Source organism: Homarus americanus, unplaced genomic scaffold (genome assembly GCF_018991925.1).
Source record: "Homarus americanus isolate GMGI-L3 unplaced genomic scaffold, GMGI_Hamer_2.0 scaffold48354, whole genome shotgun sequence".
In the NCBI taxonomy this organism is placed as follows: domain Eukaryota; kingdom Metazoa; phylum Arthropoda; class Malacostraca; order Decapoda; family Nephropidae; genus Homarus; species Homarus americanus.
This window is the reverse complement of record NW_024723833.1, coordinates 7459082-7485956: the sequence shown is the minus strand read 5'-3', so window position 1 is coordinate 7485956 and position 26875 is coordinate 7459082. Positions and strand designations below refer to the sequence as shown.

General features: G+C 36.3%; 2 protein-coding genes across 2 annotated transcripts in view; both read left to right on the top strand.

The window, feature by feature from the left end:
• LOC121863852 (protein masquerade-like) overlaps nt 1–3935 on the top strand; it is a 37861-nt gene extending 33926 nt beyond the window's left edge. The window contains 4 exon segments of the mRNA XM_042362737.1: nt 47–272; nt 895–1172; nt 1395–1549; nt 2181–3935. Coding sequence (XP_042218671.1) covers nt 47–272; nt 895–1172; nt 1395–1549; nt 2181–2348 — 827 coding nt within the window. The 3' untranslated portion in view covers nt 2349–3935.
• Nucleotides 3936–13722: 9787 nt separating this feature from the next.
• Nucleotides 13723–26644, top strand: LOC121863851 (V-type proton ATPase subunit d 1-like). Its single transcript, XM_042362736.1, has 7 exons — nt 13723–13873; nt 15756–15881; nt 18350–18527; nt 18971–19143; nt 21215–21372; nt 24255–24431; nt 24636–26644. The coding sequence occupies exons 2-7, from the start codon at nt 15761–15763 to the stop codon at nt 24873–24875; spliced, it is 1047 nt and encodes a 348-aa protein (XP_042218670.1). The 5' UTR covers nt 13723–13873; nt 15756–15760; the 3' UTR covers nt 24876–26644.
• The last annotated feature ends 231 nt before the right edge of the window (nt 26645–26875 follow it).

Genomic DNA, 26875 nt, shown 5'->3' with positions numbered 1-26875 from the left:
AAATACTGTACAGGTAAATGTAAAATAATATTTTTTTTCCCTACAGCACCACAAGAGGTGTTCAGAACAACAACTCAGCCAGCAGTGATGAACAAATATGTGTGTGGTGTGAAGGGCAACCAGAGAAGTGGTCGTGTCGTAGGCGGGGAGGATGCTAGGCCAGGAGAATGGTGCTGGCAGGTGGCACTTATCAACTCTCTCAACCAGTACCTTTGTGGTGGAGCTCTCATTGGCACTCAGTGGATCCTCACCGCTGCTCACTGTGTCACCAAGTGAGTCCGGCAGCACCTCAACTTTCTTTTCTCTTATATTTTCAGCCAAGGAAAGTATTGGCATATTTTTAATTCGAATATCTGTATTGTCTTTTTTCTGACCCAAGAGTTACCTGTCCCTTGTTACATGCTTAACCCTATAGAGGGCAGGGTTTCTCTCACCTGAATAAAATCGTCTAGTTTTAGCTATAATAAAATACCTAAGTGAACCGTTGCCCTCTTTAGGGTTAAAAATCTAGTTTTTGAAGCACAGTAACAACAGTATGTTGTCGAAATTCATTCACCAACTCAACATAATCCATCAGCATCACATTTATCCCCACAACACATTTGAAATGACATTGACACAATTCATTCCAATCGTGGTGGACACTGGTGCTTCCTGCATACTCATTCCCCTCCCTTCTAGTGCCTCCTTCACCCATCCTTCCACTTCTTTGGTTTTCTTCTCTCTCCAACCGTCTACTCTTTACCAATCATGTTTTTTCCATTCTCTCCACTTGTACATATCATTGTACAATACATGTTAAGTGATTGTGTGCATTTTCTCCTTATTTCAAGCACGGAATTAAACTCAAAATTATAATAAATTCAACATCTCATTATCTTCTCTTTCCTGCAGTATTGTTCGATCTGGTGATGCCATCTACGTAAGGGTAGGCGACCATGACCTCACCACCAAGTTTGGCTCTCCTGGTGCCCAGACCCTGCGTGTCGCCACCACTTACATCCATCACAACCACAACTCCCAGACCCTCGACAACGACATTGCTCTCTTAAAGCTCTACGGCCATGCTGACCTAAAGGAGGGAGTGTGTCTAGTGTGTTTACCTGCCAGGGGCGTCAGTCAGGTGGCTGGCAACAGGTGTATTGTCACTGGATATGGGTACATGGGTGAAAGTAAGTACTGTACTGTACACTAATGGTGACTTCTCAAATGGCCCCAATCTAACTTAAACTACAGTACTGTGATTAGGACCCAGTCATAATGGGCCCTTTTCTAATGGGTGTCATTCCTTCTAGGTCCCAGTCTTATCCTTCTTCATGCAGAAAATTTTTGAGGCTGTTTTATGACATGGATCTGTGTTCATAATTCATCAGTAATCTTGTTTTACCCAACAGCTGGACCAATCCCCCTGCGTGTTCGAGAGGCTGAGGTGCCGGTTGTGTCAGACAATGAGTGTGTGAGGAAGATCAATGCAGTTACAGAGAAAATCTTCATCTTGCCAGCCTCATCCTTCTGTGCTGGTGGAGAGAGTGGTCATGATGCCTGTCAGGTGAAACTCAAATATTTATTTACTAATGTATGCTTAGTATATGTCATATTTGAGAAAAAAGATAGCTAGAAACAAGAGATTTTTTTTTATACCCAAATAATTTATATGCACTCTAGAGTTCATTTCTATATAACAATGCACTCATTACATACAATGAAAGTAAACACACCCACATAAGCTGCTTCATCAAAATAAAACAAATTCCACCATCATTTTGATATCTAGCTTTGCCATCCAAACCTAAACTTGAATATTATGAGTATAGTACAGTTTTGCCCAGTGGTTCATTTCTGCTCTTATCAAACACACTTCAGAGATTAATCAAAGTGTAATCCTCAAATCTGAAAGTTTGGAACCATGGCCTCCAATTCCAGGTGTCTTTTGGGCTCTTTCCCAGAGATACAGTAATATTAAGTCATGGACCATTTGGTGATGTCACTGATACCTGTGTGTGTGAAAGAAATAACTGATTATTGTATAGGATGTACACACTCTTCAGAAAGTACAATACAGGTATCTGCAAAATTTTCCTTTTATATTAAAGTGCATTCTTTACATATGAACCTACCAATTTTCAACTGACCTCTGTCCCTCATCTATTTTCAATGTCTAAAGTTAAAACTCTTTGCAGGGAGATGGAGGTGGCCCTCTAGTATGCAATGTGGATGGGTACTTCGAGCTAAGTGGCCTGGTGTCATGGGGCTTTGGATGTGGTCGACAAGATGTTCCTGGAGTCTATGTTAAGGTCTCCTCCTTCATTGGATGGATTAACCAAATTATATCGGTCAACAACCTTTAGTGGATTTATGGCACTAATCAAATATTCATTCGCTCAAGCATTTTTCCTGGGAGTCCTGGTGAGAAGGGGTTTCCTGAATAGCAGTTTCTGCACAAAGATTTTTATTTTATTTTATTTTATTGTTTTTGGGGGTTATAGTTTAAAAGGGATGATACTCTGTCTCTATTCTGGGTGAAGACAATGGATTTTTTTGGATGTGGTGTAGCGGGTATGTGATCTTCTCCAGATAAAGACTACTACTCAGATAAGTTAGAGGGATGTCTGTTAATTGTTTTGTCTTTCTAAAGATTTTTGTCTGATTGTTTCTGTTTGTTTGTTTGTTTGTTGTACAATATGTTTTTTGTTTGTTCTGTGTAACCTATGGCTTAAGTTCTGCTGGCAGTGTTAGCAAATGAAACTTTTAAAAAGCAAAAATCTTGGAGATTCAGTAGATTTTCAATGGACTACCTTATTTCTTCTCTTCCATTAGGTTAATTTTTCTCTTTTTGACATGGTTGGTATCTTACTTTGAACATACTTGTAGCTTTTCAAATTTGCTTATAACAATTATAAAACCTACTGGTGATAAAAATTTGAAGTTCTGACCGTGAAAAATACTGAAAGCCATAATTAGCTATAGAGGTTACTGTTCTTGTTTTATTAATATTATTATATTTATTGTAATTTATTTATATTTATTGCAAACTTGTACACCATAAGTCGAAATGATGGAGATCTTTTGTACATATGACAGTGATGGCAGATTGTTTGTTTGTCTGCCTAAAACTGTCATTATATGGCATTTTGACATTACAGTGTACTGAAATCCAATTGTGGTTAACACTATGGACAATATTTGTCACAGACTTGGTAACAGAATGATGTGGTTATCTATAGTACTGACATGTTATGTAACACAATGTGTCCCAGTTGTGTTCTGTTGGTGAGAACATGCAATTCAGACTTGACCACAAACAGAAGTACTGTACTGTACTGCATTGACACGTGGTTGTGTGTTTTGTGTACATGTTTATGCTTCAGAAAAATTAGTGTAAAATAATGTTTGATATTGTGACCATCTATAATCATAGATATCACAATTGGGTATAATTGACTGACAGACTATGTAATTTTGTTCCAGTTACCAAAGACTTGTCTTAAAAAGACGACATATAAATGTGTGAGCTGAAATGTACTCAAGAATGGCAGTCTTTACTGATGATATAATCAGTTTACTACTCATCAGGTATTTAATAAATGAACAGACGACAAAGAAAAGAACGTATATTGACAGAAACCTTGACATTATGATTGAGCAGTAGTGGAGAGACTGATGTTGATCTTGCTCGTACAGTTTATGTAGCCAAAGACTTGACTGTGACTGATTTTTGTATATATCGATTAAGTGATTTTACAGTTATATATTCAGTGTAGGATATGACAACCATGAGAAGAATCAGTGATGTTTGCTTGATCCTTCATGTTATTGATTTAATTATGTACTACAGGACAAAACTGAATTCAACCACTTCATAGATTCTACACAACCCTCAGAATATATAAATTCATATTGTAAATAGAGTTGAATACTAATGTAAGACACTGAAATTTTATAGTTTTTATAACCACATCAAGAATCAGCATCTGCCATCATGAAGGGAAATGTTAAAAGACTTACACAACATCCACATTGACATTTTGAACTTTTAAGAGAATGTGTTAAATGGGTCAAATGTAGTTTGGATAATGTCAATGTATATACAGTATATCATTCCCAACTAAATAGGTTGAAATAGGCTCATTATATCACACAATACTTTAAAAAATCATACTCTATATTAATTTACCCAAATTTCTAAAGAACATTGTAAACCATGACATCACCATTTCATTGAATTTTCTATAACAATTGTAAAACATGAGCATTCCACTCTTCTACATGCTGTACATATAAAACTTTGAATTTGTACAAGATAATAACCATAACATGAATACAGTACAGGTACTAAATAACCTACATGAGACACATCTACAGTATTTAGAATATGATTCTGACAATCAGAAGTTCAGCTTTATTGTAATTTGTTGCAAGACATTGACTTGATACTCAGCCTGACCATGACTGAATGACAAGGAACAGTAATACTTATGGACTATTTGTTGGAAGTAAAATTGACATCCATGAGACAACGGTATATAAACATTGAACCAGAAGCTGCAATTGTGGTGGATGTTAAGGCTTCATTTGCATCAAAAATAATTGGACTACAGTTTAATGCCATTGTTGATATTATATAATGGAGAGCATAATTAGTTTAGTGGTTTTCATATTTTATAAGTACAGTACATTATCAACTAAAACATGACAAAGGAAAGGAAATTTCTACTATTGTATAAGAAACTGATTTAGATTAATTCAGGTTACCTTATTCTCCAAGCTCTGTGTTCATGTGCAATTACAGTATGTAGAGTATATCAAGCCAGTGTATAAAAATGATGTTAATATATATATATATATATATATATATATGCTGATAACCACAAGGAAAGAAGAAAACACGAAGTTCCCAAGCGCTTTCGTGTAATTCACATCTTCAGGGGTGAGTGCAGTCTGTACTCACCCCTGAAGATGTGAATTACATGAAAGCGCTTGGGAACTTCGTGTTTTCTTCTTTCCTTGTGGTTATCAGCATATACCTAGATCACACACACCTACAGTGATTTACTTGCATATATATATATATATATATATATATATATATATATATATATATATATATATATATATATATATATATATATATATATATATATATATATATATATATATATATATATATATATATATATATATATATATATATATATATATATATATATATATTGTTTATTTTTTTTTTTTTTTTTTTTTGCAAAAACTGTAATTGAATGTTTTATAGAGGGAAACACCCATGTCATCAGGTAGCACTACATGACAAAGACTCAGGACGACTAAGATTCACCTGTGTACTGTACTACCCATATCAGCCAGGAGTATAATATTTGTTATAGGTTTGCTCAAAATAATTATCACCACCATTATGTCACACAGTTAGTTAGAAAAAACCCCAACCTGCAAAGTACAGTACCCACACTGAGACATGTAACTGGGATAATAAATTAAATGATCAGAACTATGAGATGGACTGTGCCACTTCATGATCTGGGTAGTTACCAAAGTGAGACATGAAGTTACTACAGTACAGTATTTGAATAGCTCTCACTGTTCAACCTAGACAGATGCCACTGTATGGACAAGGCAGGTACCACTGTATGTATTGAGTATTAATCACTTTATGACTTGGACAGTTACCACTATATCACCTGTGCAGTTACCATTTTAAGAACTTAACTATCACGACATAGGCCTTGGGCAGGTATTACTGAATGACTGTTAACTCTTGGAACAATCTGCCAGAAAGTGTTGTGATGGCACCGAGTGTGAGTTCCACCAAGACAGACTTGACCAACACTGGAGCAGGTTTAGGTACATTCAGGAGCTGGCCTAGTACTTGCCAACAGTGCGTGACAGAGAAGTGACCGATCACCCAAGCTGCTAAAGAGCCGATCGGTGGTGAAGAGGATAAAAGTAAAGTAAAAGACTGAATGACCTGGTAAGTTACTGTACTGTAATTTGTAGAGTCAACACAGTATGACCTGGACAGTCACCTGTGTATGACCTCTAGACATTTAACTGTATATGACCTGGACATTTATCTGTGTATGACGTTGGACATTTACCTGTGTAAGACTTGGACAATTACTGTACCTGGGTATAGCCTGGACGGTCACCACTCTACAACCTGGAAACTTACCATTTTTTTACCTTGACAGTCACCACTGTATGACTTTGACAGTTACTACTGTGTGACCTTGACAGTTACTATACTGTGACCTTGACAGTTACTATACTGTGACCTTGACAGTTACTACTGTGTGACCTTGACAGTTACTACTGTGACCTTGACAGTTACTACTGTGTGACCTTGACAGTTACTACTGTGACCTTGACAGTTACTATACTGTGACCTTGACAGTTACTACTGTGACTTTGACAGTTACTACTGTGACCTTGACAGTTACTACTATGACCTTGACAGTTACTACTGTGACTTTGACAGTTACTATACTGTGACCTTGACAGTTACTACTGTGTGACCTTGACAGTTACTACTGTGTGACCTTGACAGTTACTACTGTGTGACCTTGACAGTTACTATACTGTGACCATGACAGTTACTATACTGTGACCTTGACAGTTACTACTGTGTGACCTTGACAGTTACTACTGTGAGCGCAGCAGTTACTACTGTGTGACTGACAGTTACTACTGTTGACCTTGACAGTTACTACTGTGACTTTGACAGTTACTATACTGTGACCTTGACAGTTACTACTGTGTGACCTTGACAGTTACTACTGTGTGACCTTGACAGTTACTACTGTGTGACCTTGACAGTTACTATACTGTGACCATGACAGTTACTATACTGTGACCTTGACAGTTACTACTGTGTGACCTTGACAGTTACTACTGTGTGACCTTGACAGTTACTACTGTGTGACTTTGACAGTTACTACTGTGACCTTGACAGTTACTACTGTGACCTTGACAGTTACTACTATGACGCCGGCGGTTACTACTGTGACGCTTGACAGTTACTGCTATGTGACCTTGACGGCCAGTTACTACTATGCGGCCTTGACGGTTACTACTATGTGACGCCAGCAGATTTACTATACTGTGACCTTGACAGCTACCATCACTGTGGCCGACAGTTACTACTGTGTGAGCAACAGTTACTACTGTGACCTTGACAGTTACTACTGTGTGACCTTGACAATTTACTATACTGTGACGGCAAATTACTACTGGCTTTGGCAATTACTACTGTTGTGACAGTTACTACTATGGCGCCGACAATTTTTACTGTGACCTTGACAGTTAATACTGGCTGATAATTTACTACCAATGACAGTTACTATACTCTGTGACCTTGACAGTTGCTATAACAACGGCCTTGACGGTTACTATACCCCGATCTTGACAGTTACTACTACTGTCACCTTGACGAAAGTTACTACTGTGACCTTGACAGCAGTTACTATACTGTGACCTGTACAGTTACTACTACTGTCACATGACAGTTACTACTGTGTGACCTTGACAATTTTATACTGTGACCTTGACCCAGCTACTATACTGTGATGACCTTGACGAGTTACTACTGTGTGACCTTGACAGTTACTACTGTGTGACCTTGACAATTACTACTGTGTGACCTTGACAGTTACTATACTGTGACCTTGACAGTTACTACTGTGACTTTGACAGTTACTACTGTGACCTTGACAGTTACTACTATGTGACCTTGACAGTTACTACTATGTGACCTTGACAGTTAATACTGTATGACCTTGATAGTTACTACTGTGTGACCTTGACAGTTACTATACTGTGACCTTGACAGTTACTATACTGTGACCTTGACAGTTACTATACTGTGATCTTGACAGTTACTACTACTGTCACCTTGACAGTTACTACTGTGACCTTGACAGTTACTATACTGTGACCTGTACAGTTACTACTACTGTCACCTTGACAGTTACTACTGTGTGACCTTGACTGTTACTACTGTGTGACCTTGACAGTTACTACTGTGTGACCTTGACAGTTACTACTGTGTGACCTTGACAGTTACTACTGTGTGATCTTGACAGTTACTACTGTGTGACCTTGACAGTTACTACTGTGTGACCTTGATAGTTACTACTTTGTAACACAGACAGTTACAACGGTATCTTGCACAGTTACTGCTGTAAAACCTGGGCGGCTAGTATGTTGTAACATCAATACTGTAGTAATTACTTTATGAATCGAATATTTAGTGCATTATCATACAGACTGTTACCACTGTGTGACCTGGACAGTTACTACCTTAAGACCTGGACAGTTACTACCTTAAGACCTGAACAGTTGTTACCTTAAGACCTGGACAGTTACTACCTTATGACCTGGACAGTTACTACCTTAAGACCTGGACAGTTACTACCTTAAGACCTGGACAGTTACTACCTTAAGACCTGGACAGTTACTACCTTAAGACCTGGACAGTTACTACGTTAAGACCTGGACAGTTACTACTGTGTGACCTGGACAGTTACTACTGTGTGACATGGACATTTATTACCTTAAGACCTGGACAGTTACTACTGTGTGACCTGGACAGTTACTACTGTGTGACCTGGACAGTTACTACCTTAAGACCTCGACAGTTACTACCTTAAGACCTGGACAGTTGCTACCTTATGACCAGGATAGTTGCTACCTATGACTGGACTACCTTAAGACCTGAACAGTTACTACCTTGAACCTGGACAGTTACTACCTTAAGACCTGGACAGTTAATACCTTAAGACCTGGACGAATACTACCTTAAGACCTGGACAGATACTACCTTAAGACCTGGACAGTTACTATCTTATGACCTGGACAGTTACTACCTTACTACCTTAAGACCTGGACAGTTACTGCTAAGACCTGGACAGATACCACCTTAAGACCTGGACGGTTACTACCTTAAGACCTGGACAGCTACTACATTATGACCTGGACAGTTACTACTGGACAGTACTACCTTTACTAAGACCTGGACAGTTACTACCTTAAGACCTGGACAGTTACTACCTTAAGACACCGGACAGTTACTACCTTAAGACCTGGACAGTTACTACCTTATGACCTGGACAGGTACTACCTTATGACCTGGACAGTTACTACCTTAAGACCTGGACAGTTACTACCTTAAGACCTGGACAGTTACTACCTTAAGACCTGGACAGTTACTACCTTATGACCTGGACAGTTACTACCTTATGACCTGGACAGGTACTACCTTATGACCTGGACAGTTACTACCTTAAGACCTGGACAGTTACAACCTTAAGACCTGGACAGTTACTACCTTAAGACCTGGACAGTTACTACCTTTAGACCTGGACATTTACTACCTTAAGACCTGGACATTTACTACCTTAAGACCTGGACAGTTACTACCTTAAGACCTGGACATTTACTACCTTAAGACCTGGACAGTTACTACCTTAAGACCTGGACATTTACTACCTTAAGACCTGGACAGTTACTACCTTAAGACCTGGACATTTACTACCTTAAGACCTGGACATTTACTACCTTAAGACCTGGACATTTACTACCTTAAGACCTGGACATTTACTACCTTAAGACCTGGACAGTTACTACCTTAAGACCTGGACAGTTACTACCTTAAGACCTGGACAGTTACTACCTTAAGACCCGGACAGTTACGACTTAACATGACACTAAACAGCATCGACTCCTCCGACAAATATATGATACTCCATTGAGAATTGTGGTGACTATTTCCCGTCACTGTAGCAGGAGTCTGGAGTGTTATATGCTGTACAATACCCATAGACTGGTGATTATACAGTAAATGTCAGTTATGATAAATATCTGTATCTACAACTTTTTATAACTGTACTGTAACTTACAACAAATATAGTTATTTATGATGACTAGTGTGACATAATAAATAGTGTTACTTATGATGACTGTAGTGTGACATGATCTAATATTACTTATGATGACTATAATGTGACATGATGACTGTTGTGTTACTTATGATTATACTGTAACTAATTATGGATATACTGTGACATGATGAATATACTGTAATGTATGATGGCTGTAATGTAAAATGATAATTATACTGTAACTTATGATAACTATACTGTAACTTATGATGGCGATACTGTGACTTATGATGACTATACTGTAACTTTCGATGACTATACTGTAACTTATGATGACTATACTCTAACTTACGATAGTTGTACTGTTGACTTATATGATGACTATACCGTAACTTATGATAACTGTACTGTTGACTTATGATGACTATACTGTAACTTATGATGACTATACTGTGATTTATTATGACTATATTGTGACTTATGATGACTATACGGTGACTTTAGATGACTATATTGTACCTTATGATGACTATACTGTGACTTATAATGACAATACTGTAACTTATGATGACAATACTGTAACTTATGATGACTTTGCTCTAACTTACGATAGTTGTACTGTTGACTTATATGATGACTATACCGTAACTTATGATAACTGTACTGTTGACATGATGACTATACTGTAACTTATTATGACTATACTGTAACTTATGATGACTATACTGTGATTTATTATGACTATATTGTGACTTATGATGACTATACTGTAACTTATGATGACTATACTGTAACTTATGATAGTTGTTCTGTTGACTTATATGATGACTATACTGCAACTTATGATAACTGTACTGTTGACTTATGATGACTATACTGTAACTTATTATGACTATACTGTAACTTATGATGGCTAAACTGTGACTTATTGTGACTTATGATGACTATACTGTAACTTATGATAACTGTACTTTTGACTTATGATGACTATACTGTAACTTATTATGACTATACTGTAACTTAAGATGACTATACTGTAACTTATGATGACTATACTGTAACTTATGATGACTATACTGTAACTGACGATGACTATACGGTGACTTTAGATGACTATACTGTACCTTATGATGACTATACTGTGACTTATGATGACAATACTGTAACTTATGATGACTATACTGGAACTGATGATGAATATACTGTAACTTATGATGACTATACTGTAAATGATGATGACTATACTGTAACTGATGATAATTATACTGTAACTGATGATGACTATATTGTAACTTAAGATGACTATACTGTAACTCAAGATGACTACTGTAACTCAAGATGACTATACTGTCACTTAAGATGACTATACTGTGTACTTATGATGATTATACTGTGTACTTATGATGTATATACTGTGTACTTATGATGAATATACTGTGACTTATGATGACTATACTGTGACTTATGATGAGTATACTGTAACTGATGATGACTGTACTGCAACTGATGATGACTATACTGTGTACTTATGATGAATATACTGTGTACTTATGATGACTATACTGTGACTTATGATGACTATACTGTGACTTATGATGACTATACTGTAACTGATGATGACTATACTGTAACTTAAGATGACTATACTGTAACTTAAGATGATTATACTGTAACTTAAGATGACTATGCTGTAACTCAAGATGACTATACTGTAACTTAAGATGAATATACTGTAACTTAAGATGACAATACTGTAACTTAAGATGACAATACTGTAATTTATGATGACTATACTCTTGCATGAGGAATATACTTTGACTTTGAATGAATATAATGTATCTTTTGAATATAGTGACATAATAATAATAAAATAGCCCCTATTTATGTGTGTTATTCACTGCTTCAAGGCCACATAGTAACTGGACTCGGGTGGAGGGAGGGAATGTGAATGATTAATCCCACCTTGGTTAGAATTTGGTTAGGTTAGGTTGGTTTGGTTTAGGTTGAGTAGCTTAGGCCATGTTGGATTAGGTTAGGTTAGGTTGGTTTGATTTAGGTTGAGTCGCTTAGGCTATGTTATGGCTGGTTAAGTTATATTGTGATAAATCAGTTTGGTTAGGTTAGGTTGGTTTACGATGGGTAGTTTAGAACACATTGATTTAGGTTGGGTAGTTTAGGCCACGTTAGGTTAGGCTAAGTTATGGCAGGTTAAGTTATGTTGTGATAAATCTGTTTGGTTAAACCATGAAGCAGATGAAAATAGTTTTAATGCATTTATATCAACTTTTATTGGATTTTAGTATCAAATGCTCAGAGTATCAGGCTGTATCACAAGTAAAATATGATAAAACAAATTAATACCTACACAGTTTATTAGGAGAAGGAAGTACATAAATGATGCAATGAAAATATGTTAAAAGACACTATTGCAACCCGGAAACCCGTACTGGCCGGAAACTTTGGCTAGTACGTATATTATTAATACATACTACTGTAACTTGAGTATATTGTGACTTATGACGCGTACAGTATACCGACTGTGTATACATACAGACTTCTGATGAGCATACTGTGACATACGATGAATACACCATCTTATAATGTACCCACATGACAATGACTATACTGTGACGTTGTATTCATCAAGTCACATTACAGTGGTGCTCTTCTACATAAGAACGTTCAACTTACAAACTTTCAAAGATACAAGCATCATCACTGAGGAGGGTTATCCTGCAAGAACAGGTGTTTAATAAATGTGGATGAGACTGGATTATTTTGAAGAAAATTCCAGATAGAACAAACATTACCTAAGAGAAGAGTGAACCAGGTTTTAAGGCTGTATTAAAGGGTATAGCTGTACTAAGTATCCATAATCTTTTCATTTTTTACAATATGTTTGGTATCGACAAGAGTAAAGTTGGACTTACAAACACGCCTCAGGAACGTTAAACTCGTTCGTAAGTACAGGAGCACCTTGCTCGTATCATATCTGATAACTACAGTATATCTTCCAAAGACTTAGTTTAATCAAAATTGACTAAAGTTAAACTTGTGGATAAAATATTTTAACCTATAGTAGGATTCCTCTATCAAGGAATAAACAATTGAAATTGAAAATTGAACCTATAGTACTTTGTTTCAAGTTGTTGTTATTAATCATGGTGTAACTTTTGTATTTTACTGTAATGTAACCCGAATTATAATGATGGCAGTAGTCCTTCATATAATAAACTGAATATCTTAAATAAGTTTGTAATTCCTTATAATACAATAAATGTGTTAAGTGTAATAGCATATGCAGCAACGATATGGCAAATCCTGACGTCCGGAAATGTACTTTTAAGTTCTCATAATCTAACCTAACCTACCAACTTAACTTTTCATAATTCTTAAGTGTTAAGGTTACGGCAACAAAACCTTGGAAAAAAAATAACCATAGCTATTTAACTGACTGTAGATCAACAGGGGTGGGGAAACTTTTGAGGCGGTCACGAGGGCTCTGCGTACCACTTATTACAGTATTGTCAAGCATTTTCGAAAAACAATTATATATTACAATAAATAAATAAAAAGTGAAATAAACTATATATATATATATATATATATGTGTGTGTGTGTGTGTATAAACAGCAACACAACACTTGATAAATTAGTAATGTCAAAATTATATTAATTATATCCCGGCAGTTATGAAAATTTGGGTCAAGGTCTAGAGAATTGTTGTATAATGAATAGGTTTACATTTTAAAATATTTGTTTATTTTATGCATATGATAAGTATGAAAAATTAAAAAGAATTCTAAACCACTAAGCCATCTACAAACACTAAAAGCATGATCATCACGCTCTGCGACAACATGAAAGCTGCCTCGTGATTGGACGATACAGAGTCGCCTGACCAATAGTGACTCAGGTTCGAGATAGCTGACTGTCATATGACACAGCTGATCGATCTGGCTACTCACACCAAAACATTGCCGGAGGTGAGTAAGGCTAACGACGATTTTGTTCTTAAAAAGTGATTTATAACCATCTTAATTGGATATTTTGATAACTTTTAATAGTTTTACTTCCACGTTAAGTGTTTATTTGCCTTCAGAGTCGCTAATATGTGGGTTTACGGATAATGATGCAGATGTGGTTTTAGGTCACATGATTAGAAATACTGTGTCGGCATTCGTTCAGTTTAAAGACTGTGGATTTCTCATGACTGAGGATACATGTCCAAAAATTAGGACTTTTCTCAGAGTGAACGATGTCTAGAGTAACTAATTGTCGTATTTCTTAAAGGTTTCCTTCACATGAAACATAAGCCAACTGACCTGGTATCTGAGGTACAGGATATGGGTACGGCAGCCTAATGGGTTTCCGTGATGGCAGACGTGACCGACCATCCAAGTGGCTAACAAGCTGAATAGTGGCAAAGAGGATAAAATAAAATAAAAAAAAATTAGTAAAACAGTCTGTCAAAACAGCTACCTATATCAAGTGTGATTTTTGGCATACAGCTGCCATACCAATATCCACTACTTATATCTTAACCTTAACATAACCATCAATTGCTGTGTCAGGTGGCAAAGCCAACATAAGTCACCCTGTAAGTGCCTGACCAAATACCTTGCATTTCGGCAGATGAAGCTATGACGTGGATTTTTTTTTTAATTTCTGTCAATATGTCGTTTCATACACCCATGGATTTTTTTATAGTACATCTTAATTTGCACTCCCTCGAGAGACGTAGAGTGAGGGGCGATATGATAGAAGTGTATAAATGGAAGTCAGGGCTAAACAAAGGGGTCATTACAAAGGTACTCAAACTATCCAACCAGGAGCGAACGCTTAACAATCTTTTTAAATTAGACAAATTTAGATTTAGGCGCGAAATATGTAAACATTGGTTTGGGAATAGAGTAGTGGATGAGTGGAACAAGTTACCAAATATCATAATTAACTCAAATACGCTGGATAGCTTCAAACATAGGTTGGGTGGGTATATGAGCAATTGGGGTTGGGTGTAAATGGGACTGCCCAGTATGGGCCAATAGGCCCACTGCAGTTTCCTCCATTCTTATGTTCTTATGTTTTCTGTTTTTTTGTTTTTATTCATTCGAATTTGACCTTCATTTCTATGATGCTATAGTTTGAGGCGATAGGCTGAGAGATACATCAGCCAATACAGGCATCCCATGTAAATACATGACAGTAGTAGCTAATCATAGCACAGGAGCACTCTGAGCCTACCCACCCATGTGCACGGCACACATCGGTGCATGAAGCAATTGCTCGGAAATTCATTCAAATATTTGGAACAGATTTTTTCTTGGATTTTTCTGAATGCTTAAATTTTATTTTCTGAATACAGTGATGTAAAGTTCTGGGACTGAAGATTCTGACTATTGGAGATATTACCTATATGTATCATTGAAATCAGTTGATAACTAATGGGGGAATAACGTTTTGAATGACAATAAGTTATCGTTTGAGATATTAGGGGTACTGTTTTTGTTTTGTTTTTATTTTTTAGAAAAAATTACAATTCTTAAAATTTTTGCCATAATTTGGCCGGAAGATGCCCTTAAGAAATTACACACGCATGAATAAATTTGGGTATTCAAAATCTGTGCACTTGATTTCTTGGTTTATGATGAGAACTCAAGCCATACTCATTCTTCTTGCTATACTCCATAGCTCTGAGACAAGTTCATGTTTATTACTGTAGGTACCGGTATGTAAAGAGGGATGCAGTTTAGTGTCCCTCAAACTTCTCTCTTACTTTTGTATTGTGGAAGCTGTGCAAATATACCATTTTTATTTCTTGCTACTGTGCAGTATGGTGTATGTGTACAATACAGTATATATTTCCAGTCAGGATGTTGGACAGTATTTTTAACATCGATAACGGCTACCTAGAGGGCCTTGTGCGGGGCTTCAAGAATGGTATCTTGAAGCAAACTGACTACTTGAATCTTGTGCAGTGTGAAACCTTAGATGGTAAGTTTTTTGTATTTTTACCTACAGTATATTTACAGTAATCTAGTTTAGCCTTTGTCTATAAGTTAACCTAGACTCTTAGTTGAACCATTCAGGGGATCTATGGTCATATCATAAAGGATTGCCTTGATCAGAGTGTGCAGTTCAATCATTTGGCCAATTTCCCAAATTTTTTATATAACCCTCCAAATGTGTGCTGCTTTTGCAGTAGAACTTCCACACACGAGGTAGGTCCAGCACTTAATGTTTGGTCTTTCACCAAGGAGGGCACTGCTAATGATTGGACAGACCAGCATTTTAGCTAAAGGTCTGTGTAGGTAACATTCCTACAAATCTTAAAAAAAATGCTATTGATTATTTACTTGTTGTATTCTAGCAAATTATCTTGGCATTATAAAGAAGTTGATGATTATTGTATGCAATTTGATAGCACATTAATAAGTAGTACAGGTGTTTGAACTTTCACAAAGTGGTTTCATGGCGAAGAAAATTAAAGAGCCTTGTGTAGTCTTGTATGTGATAGGTTGTTCCATATTAGGGACAGTCATGAATTGACTCATGATAGTGTTTAATGATGATCTTTGTTGCGCTGCGGACTGTTTGAACCCAAGGAATCTATTAGCATGATCTTAGAAATTATGTTATAATGAATGATGTTCTACAACACTTGTTTTAAAAAAAAATCTGAGGGGATGTCTTTTGGGAACAAGATAGGCACCACAGAGATATTGTTTTATAGCAATATAGGATCCTTTGAGTGAGTGGATTTGCCATATTCTTTGGATTATCTAGAGGTAGGAGACATGGTCTCCCATATAACTGATGCACAAAGTACTGATTAGAATATTTACAGGAGGCAAGGAAATTTTCAACTGGTGAATAATTCCTGAACCTTTAAGCTAGGTAGAGCCTGGCTGCTCCATCACCAGTGCCTACTGTGACTAGAGAAGAGGGTGTTTGTCTATCTCTTATACTGTATCTTGTTTCTTTTGGTTGTCCTGCACCTGCCCCCTGTGCCTGTGGCTGAGCGGTAACTAGGATATGGCAAGATTCTTGATTCCAACATGGTCCTTGTAATGGTCATGAAAGATTGACAGTTGATAATGAGTTAGATTAGGATAATTGAAGTTGCAGTGGCTATATGGGTTAATTGTATTTCATGTAACATAATGCATTCTATATCCTTCTCTTAGGTTCATTTACAATAATGTAGTCCTTTTTTAGATTTCATCAGGAATTGTAGGAGTTGGCTTGATGTTTGTTTTATACTGTTATGTAGAATTTGTCATGATTGTTATTAATAAACACTATTATGAAACTAAATGTGGAGGTACTCGGGCTTATTTCCATTGTGATTGTCGAAGCAGTCTCACTAGCCCAGTCAAACTGCACAGACTGAGTTCTTGGTCTCAGGGGCCTTGCAATGTTTATGGGTTACTATCCTTGGCTCATACATGACTTTTCCAGTCATTATTCAATGTTAGTACAGGAGGAAACCAGAGTTCCTGGACAAAATCAGTGATGTTTAGTGGGATCACATTAAAAATCACCTTTCTTCCATCTGACCTGGGGATTAAGTCCAGGACACAATAGTGAGAGGTGAGTGCTGTACCACTGTATCACCAACACCCATGTTCCTTGCTACTGGTACAATATATACATTATATTATAAAAAGTGGGGTTAACTTCCCTTTGAGGTGCTATGGCAAATTGTGACTTGTAAGTTGACTGCCATCTACTCATATCATCATTATGGCTTTGACACTCGAGCGGCCAAGAGAAAGGCTACTAGTTATAAAGGAAGAATTGATTCTGAAATCACATTTTATTGCTGAACCCAGAATCAGACAGCTCGGAGTCCTTCCAACTCCTATTGGTTAGTGTGGAGGTCTGCTGAAAGTGAATGAACCTGAGAGCCTTCTTGTGACGACCCTGGAAATAAGAGGTGCACAGTAGTTTATGTGACACCAGGCTCTCCCAATCTCCTTCCTTTTATTAAATGGGGATAAAATCTATACTTTTATGGTACCCTGTTTTAGAGCAAATGTTTCTTTTAGGGAAAATTAGTTAGTCCTTCAGATGAATCTTAACCACTATTGTCAAGATATCTTAGGACTTAAATTGATGTTTTAGTGGGCTCATATACTGTACAGTACTCAAGCCACCTTGCTCTAGGTTTTGCTAGAAAATGGGATTTCACTAATCCTTATTAAATAATAAAATGTACAAAGTTTGCTTGTATAGTACTGTAGAGCACAGTATACAGTATTTTTACAAGTGCATTGTCCTAGGATGTCAGTACAGGGGGGTACTGTATTTCTATTTGGTTTTAATTAAAAAGAAAAATTATTGCGTGAGAATTAAGTACTTTGTAATTTTTTATTGTATTTCCTTGAGAAAAAGCCATGTGTAGAACAAAACATATTGGGTGACAATTTCTTTCTTTCATTGTTCAATCCATTTCACAGACCTGAAGCTTCACCTGCAGAGCACTGACTATGGTAACTTCCTGGCCAATGAGGCTTCACCTTTGCAAGTGTCAGTCATTGACGACAAGCTGCGGGACAAGCTGGTGACAGAATTCCAGCACATGCGTAACCATGCTGTGGAACCCTTGGGAACTTTCCTGGATTACATTACATATGGGTGTGTGCTTTGTCTGAGTACATTTACCTGTGTCTTCAGTATTAAATAAGTTGTAAATATTTTTAGGAACTTTCATATGAAGGTACTTACCAAATTGACAAATTCACCAGATATTTGGTCCAGTTTGTATTGTATTTAGAACAATACCTTCATTTATCAGATTACAGAAAAATTATTAATGATACTTATTTTATCTATAAACACATTTATATTCATCACATAATTTTGAATTGGTGGTGTTTGTCTATTTTTTAGATACAGCTCAGTGCATTGATTTATCTGATAAAATAAGAATTATCTAATCAAAAGTAATCTATAAATACATTTATAACCAAAGTTTGACTAGAATGACTCCTGAATATGTCTGCCAAAAGCTTGTTTGTTTATATTAATAGGTGTTTCTTACTAATGAGAAAAATTTACATATGTGGTTGTATTTATAGGTACATGATAGACAACATTGTGCTGCTAATCACTGGGGCTCTTCACCAGCGACCAATATCTGAGCTAATGCCCAAGTGCCATCCCCTGGGCACATTTGAGCAGATTGAGGCCATCAATGTGGCTTCCACCAGCTCTGAGCTCTATAATGCTGTTTTGGTCGATACTCCACTGGGTTGGTACTCCATGTGTTATGTTTGCTGATGCCTCATATATACAATACAGGCAATCCTCAATTTATAAAAGTTCTGTTCCTGGAATTTTTTTTACAGTAATTTGAAATTATATAAATTGAATGTAATTTACTATTAACTTCCATAATATAATTAGATATATGCTCTTGCCCATGCCAATTTTTTTTCTTTTGTGTTTAATGGGAAAATTGGTGCTATGTGAGGCCTATCCATTTTGTATTGACTCGCCAGTTAATGTTTCTGTACCGTACATACAGTATATGATAGCTTTTGCCTTTATATTGGATATGATTTTTTATATGGTGTTTAGCTGAAAATTTAACACACTACAGTACTACATAACACAGACTCATTAAAATTTTTATATTGTAGTTTGTTTATTTAGCATACAGTATGTCCCCGTTGAACATTAATCCTTTGAACGAATCCCCAATATAACGAAAGCAAGTTTTTACTTCCCATTTGCTAATTAACGAAAAAATTCTAATATTACGAAAGGCAAGTCACTCCGACCTATCTGCTTTCTTACCACCAGTTCCATAATCACCACCTAAATCGTAATTTCACCTTTCTCCCTCCCTTGCTACCATGTGATGATAGTATAATGCTGTACAGTACTGTACATTGTTTATTTGTTATTCTCACTCCATAATTTAGAATTTATGAAATGTTATGTCGAAGAAATGCGACATTGTTTATTTATACTTACACTCAATTTTGTGGGTAGACATCAGCTGTTCAACTGTGTCTGACAGTGATGCAGCCAGTGTTAACAAACAAACTGATTGACACATCCTTTCCTCATCACTTACCACAATCTCCTCCTCCACCACCAGCTCCATGATCACCACCACCTCTATTATCACCACCTAAATCATAATATCATTGATGCAGAGATGGATTTGCTTTAGCCAGAGCAGAGCAGCACAACATCCACTGCCTCCCATCCACTGCATCTCACCAGCACTCTGCCTCTCTCACTCATTCTACTATGACTCATTCATGATACAATGCTGTACAACAAAAAATACTGTATTTCCAAACCAGTAAATAAAAGACAAATGAAAGTTTAATACCGTACAATCGCCATTTGCGTACACTCCCTGTTTCACCTTAGTAACAGACCAGCTGGGAGCTACCTCCGCTATCTCCTTAGTGCCCTCCTCCCTCACTGAGCCGAGCCAGCTAACTCATGTGCAAAGAAATGTATATCCCTTTTACGTGTTTGCCCTTAGGACAATTTTTTCTTTAACTTTTTTCACAATTTGTATGCCGGATGGTGTGTGCATGTAGCCGAGTAAAAAATAAATGAAGTTACAGTTGTCTACCCGAAAATACAAGTTGAAAAACAACCATAACACCTCACGGCGTGGCCCAGTAGCCTGGTGGTTACAGTAACAAGTCTAACCTGGCTACAATGCCACCAGCGCTGTTAACAGATGCAAATGTGAAAAGATTGTTATCTGTAAATCTTCATTTGTAGATTTAAAAATAATTTTGCAGGTATGGCATTATAATATATTGTAATGCTTGCAAGAGTTCCAAAATGGTTACTGCTTAGCTACCTCTGAAAAATTGGGAGTATACCATACGGACATTAATTGTCTCGGGTTATCATCATCAATACTGTACAGTAGTTATGAATTGAGCTTTTATATTTACAATAATTATTTTTTATTTAATTGAAAATAATAATAATGTGTTTAAGTAAGCAATTACAATTTGAATTCGGGAGTTGGGTTACATAGAATTTAGCAACTGTGCCTTAAAGTATTGGAGAAAAAATGGCGGCACCAAAGAGGCGCATCATGTAATTTATTAGATATAGTATACACTGTAATATAATATAGGTCTGCATATTATTATAGTATCAATGGCTATGAATGTCTTGTGGAATGAATATGATGATGACATGGAATGGATATGGTGTGAATGTGGAGTGGATACAAAGGCAGGATGGTGATATATTGTAATGCATCAGATCTAATTGATATGTACAATATTCATATTATACAGTGCTATACACGAGTAATTCCCAGACATTTATTTCAGCCGATTTCTTCGGGGAATGTGTGAGTGAACAAGATTTGGACGAGTTGAACATTGAAATCATCCGTAACACACTATATAAGGCCTACTTGGAGTCCTTCTACAGTTACTGCAAGTCTCTGGGCGGCATCACTGCTGAAGTCATGTGTGAAATCCTGGCCGTAAGTCTTTTGTTGATAGTTGAAGGTGGAATCAAATCTATCATCTCTGTGCACCACAGGGTTGCACCTTAATCTCTTGAGAGTAATATACAGCTACTCCTCAACTTACGACATACTCGACCTACAACCACCCGGATGTACGACCGCCTCGGTCGTACCAAAATTTGGTCAAATTACGTATTTTCGAGTCCGAACGTTAGTGATTGCGCTGTGTACTGACAAAATTTTCGTTTGTAATTCACTTTAAAATGGCTGGCAAGCTTAAAAGTGAGAGTTTTGTGGTGCTGAGAAGTAAAAGAGACACCAATTTTAGATTTGCTATGTATTATTTAAGCATTTTCAACTTACGACCTGGATTTGGGTCCCTAACCCCGTCGTAAGTCGAGGAGCAGCTGTAATGGGCTGCATTGTAATTTCCTAGTATCATACTGTTGTACTTTATGGATGTCTTTAAATAGCAGAGAATTTTTATCATAATTGACACCCAAGACATTTTTCCCAACAATTGTGTTGAATTTTCTTGACAAGGAGACTGTTCCCCTCCCCTGGTGCCACCCCTGTCTTTAGTGCCTCACTAATTACTTTAGATGTCCAGAAAGTTGAATTCTACTTCTTTCTTTGACTATGTACAACAGGTTATTTGATAGAGAATGACATAGTGACATCTCTCAGGCAAAATGGGTTAATTTTGTCATAAACCATAGAATTATTCACATCATCACCCTCATTGTGCTATGGCCATTTTCCATCTTGCATGGTTTAGCTGTACATAGTTACCTGATGGCAGCCCTCCAAGCTGCTCAGTCTCTTGCAGCCTCTCTTACAACTTTCCCTGTGTCATTCTTGGCCAAACCCTGGCTCACCACCTCTCCACATCCAAACTCTTGCATCTATTGGCCCTTGAGGACCTAAGCATAACTACATTATCATTTGTTTACTCCAATGTTGAGTTTTCCAACCTTGACTTTGCCACATGATTACCTGCACAGACAATACACTTTAACATCTTCCTGCTGTCTGCTATTCACACCACTATACCTCTTGTGTACCCACCTTCCACACTCGCTACACATTATTTAATTATTGCCAATACCATTCTTACAGACAGCAGATGGCCATTTTCTATCACAAGTCCTTCACCCATGCTGACTAATCATTACTTTAGTTTTGCCTCATTCATACCCTTTGACTCTATTACACCCTTTTATCTCTTAGATTTCCCCACTATCTCTTTAATACACTCTGCTATCAACACTAAGTCAGCAGCATACAACAACTCCCAGGACAGACCAGTCTTAAAATCTTGTGATAGTGCCTCCAACACCATGATAAACAGAAGGGGGCTCAAGACAGACCCTTGATGAACCTTCCCTTTACCCCAAATTCCTCACCATTTACTCATTAGAGATTTCTGAGCCCTTATACAATGCCATAACTACTTGTACAAGACATTCCTCAACTTTCACAATGCCCACTGCACTTCCACACATGGTATCTGGTTAATGCCTTCTCTGAGTTCACAAATACAAATTACAACTTTCTTTTCTTTTCCAGATATTTTGCTTGTAGTTGCCTGGCCATAAATATTGCCTCCGTAGTCCCCTAAATGTGGCAGTAACCCAAACTGAATTTTGCTTATGTATACTCTCCCTTATCAGTTACTTGATCACTTTCCACAACTTAAATAACCTTATTTAACAGCTTCAGGCCCCTGTAGTTTCCACATTACCCTTGTAAATTTTCACAATTACACACTTCTGCCAGTCAGTTGGAGTAGTACATTCCATCATGATTGCATTAATCAGTTTGGTCACCATCGACACACTGACATCTGATGCTTTCAGCAGTTTGGCAGCTGTTACAGAGCTTCCAGTTGCCTTTCCATTCTTCACTTTGTCAATTTTTTCTTCACTTATTCTCTTTCAGTCCCTAGGAATGGTCCCTGTACTGGCTCTGATACATATGTACTCCTCATACGTCAGTCATTCATAGTATTTTCTCCAAGCACCCTTGATTTTTTCATTATCAAGAGCCACATCACTATGGTCATTTCTCATGAACTGTTCACCAAATTGATTAGTAATTTCATTTAGCCACCTTTGAAAACAATCCCTAAGTACATCCAAAAAGTGTATGGTATATTTTAAATCTCCTCCCCCAGATGACTACATCTTTGTCATTAATAAACCATGCTGTCTTAGAATACTTACAGCTGATGTAACTTATTGTATGTCTGTTAGTTATTTAAATACTGTTGTATGACAGTCAGTGATTGTCACAGTGTCAGATATCAAACTTATAAAAAAGTGAAAAAACTTGAGAGGGTACAGGCAGACCCGGGGTTACAAACGTCTGACTTACGAACATCCGACGATACGAATGAGGTTAAACTTTAAATTTACAGTATTTTATTTACCTGATGTCTTATTTTTTGCTTTCATTTACTGTATTTTGTCATTCTATTTCTTCTCTTCTCTTAAATTTTAAGTGATTTTAGATGTATATAAGGACTTAGGCAATGATATAGTGGGATTTTAAACATTGTTTTGTAAGTACGGTATGCACATAGCATGCGTTTTGACTTAGAAGTATGTACATTTTTTACTTAAGAATGTCCCCAGGAATGGAACTCGTTCATAACCCGGGAATTGCCTGTACTCAATATCTTCACTGAGAGTTTCATATGCTATGTTAATAGAATAGGAGTCTCCTAACAGATTATGGTGATAATATGCACTGTAAAAGAGAAAAGTGATGAATGAAGTTTCGATTCATTTGCTGGTGGAATGCTTTTTTTTTACAAATTTATGGCAGTTTATTATTATTATTATTTAATATGTATTTTTTCTTGGTTTCTTAGACTCCATATTAATCATATTCAGTTTGAGGCTGACCGTCGAGCATTCATCATCACATTGAACAGTTTTGGGACAGAGCTCACAAATGAAGATCGAAAGAAGCTTTATCCACAGTGTGGTAAACTCTATCCTGATGGCTTGGCTGCTCTGGCTCGAGCTGACGATGCAGAAAATGTCAAACAAGTTGCTGAGTTTTATACAGTAAGTTATGAAAATTTTAAACTTGGGTGATAGTTTGCTACAGAGACTTATGGTAAAGTGCATTTGTTGAATATACTAATTGTAAATTTGTACATATTATTATTATTCATAATACTAATTTTACCATTATACTATAATTACATATTTTTTAAGTGATCTTCACTTTAGGAGTACTGTATTGCACAAACATTTTTTATATTATAGGAGTATCGCGCATTGTTTGAGGGTGCTGGTAACAACCCGGGTGAGAAGACTTTGGAGGATAAGTTCTTCGAGCATGAAGTGAAGTTGAATATTAATGCTTTCTTGCATCAGTTCCACTTTGGAGTCTTCTATGCCTATCTCAAACTGAAAGAACAGGAATGCCGTAACATTGTTTGGATTGCTGAGTGTATTGCCCAGAAACACAGAGCCAAAATTGACAATTACATCCCCATTCTGTAAAGTATCTTCCTCTTAAGGTTTACTGCTCACAAGGTAAGTTCTTATTGCTTTAAAATGAAGATACAGTATCTCCAGAAATTTGCTCTTGAACCATAAAGCTAAATTTGATAACCCCTTTGTTTTATGTACAGTAATAGTATTTATGAATTTAATATATCTTGAACAAATATTAAAAGAACTACAGGTGTAAACCAAAATAAATTTTTGCCATCATTTTTTAGTATGGGGATCCATTCAATGTATCCTAAATTTGGAATTTCAAAGGTATGAAGGAAATGTACTTTTCCAAGTACAGTAATTCATTTTGTTACAATACAAAGTTTTTGAGAGTTACCCGGTAAAAGAAATTAGATACAAAATATGGTAATTGTTAGGTAAGAAATTTAAGATGGAAATCAATTCTCTTGTTCTATATATGAAAAGAATGTCTTAATATTTTGAAACTATATTTGGAAAGGGTATCTTACAAGACAAGGTTGTGAATTAACTCGAAACAAAAAGATCCTATTACACATAATGTTAGAAATGAAGAGCGAGGTAAGATTCTAAAGTGTTTCCTGCTTCTCTCTTGAAAATAATTAATTTGAACATATTGAAAAATGGTCATGGATGCTACCCAGTCCACCAAGAACATATTGCAAAATGTGTCTAATCAAGGAAGATGTATAATTAAAGCAAGGTTTTGTAAAGCTGGACATTTTGAAGTGTTAACACAATTCTTATAATGTTACACTTTTCTGTATTATAACTGGTTTTAGCAGTTATCATTGAATACTGTTTTAATAGTTGTTCAGCTGCATTTCCACCATACGACAAAAGATAATATTTAGTCAGATAATAATGATACATTATAAAGTTGCTTTGGAAAGAAGCGGTACATCCTCAGTATCATTTATGACTGAAAAGCAAAAACAAAAACCAGTTACTTGTAACCAGGACTTATATATAAGCCAAGACATTTGACATTTGTTTCATGTATAAACTTCTTATTTGGGCAAAGGGTTTCTTGTATATTAAAATCAGGTTGCTGGGTGAAATATCTAATTTCTTGTGTTTAAACCTAACAACTTATTGCCTCAAGATTCACTAATGGTGAATTCTCAACTAAGAAGTGCATACATGTAGGGATGTATTAAACATTCTGGCTTAATATGTATAGCTGTACTACTTTAAATGTTTTGGGTGTTGTGCTGTTAACCTAATAGCTTATGATGGCAGTGTATATTACATATTTATGAATTACTTGTACAGTATAGAACATATTACAAATGAGGAAGAATATATGTACAGGTATATGTTTAACAGTTTTTTGTGAAGTATTTGTCAACCTTTACTGTGTTTGTGATTATTAAGTATTTTACAATATAAAAAACTGAAGGGAAAATAACGTTTTAGATTGCCTTTACACACATCAATTTAAACATTCCAAATACTGCACTTGTCTACCATTAGTCAAGATGAAAAAAATTGTCACAGAAACTTACTGTAACATCTGAAAGCACAATATGTTGATGTGTGTAATATTGCTTCCTCAAGTGAAGTACCGGGCTCAAAAGTTCACTAGATTATTATTTTTATTTTTTTTAGAGTATGTACATATTAGTAGGTGTTTACCAAGATTAATTACCTTTAATTGGAGAATATTAGAAGATAGTGGTTAAGTCCTTTTGAATAATCTTACTGTTAAAAGACCTTTATATGTTAGGTCAATAATTTTCAAACTTGAAAGAGTTATCAAAATCTAAATAATAAAGGTAATAGTATATGAATGATAATTTTTTAACTTCCCATGCAAGACCTTAATTAATTCCTAGTTATTTTGTGGGACTATTTGTGTGGAGGCAGTAAACAATACATGCTAGCCTCGGAAGTAGCACTATAAACTTCAGGTCAAAAATTATATTTTTACAAGTACAAAAAAAGTAACCCATAACAGGTATGCCTTTCCTAGCTACAAAAATTTCTTCTGAGGTGGTGGTCCTAGTAGAAGAGCCACCAGG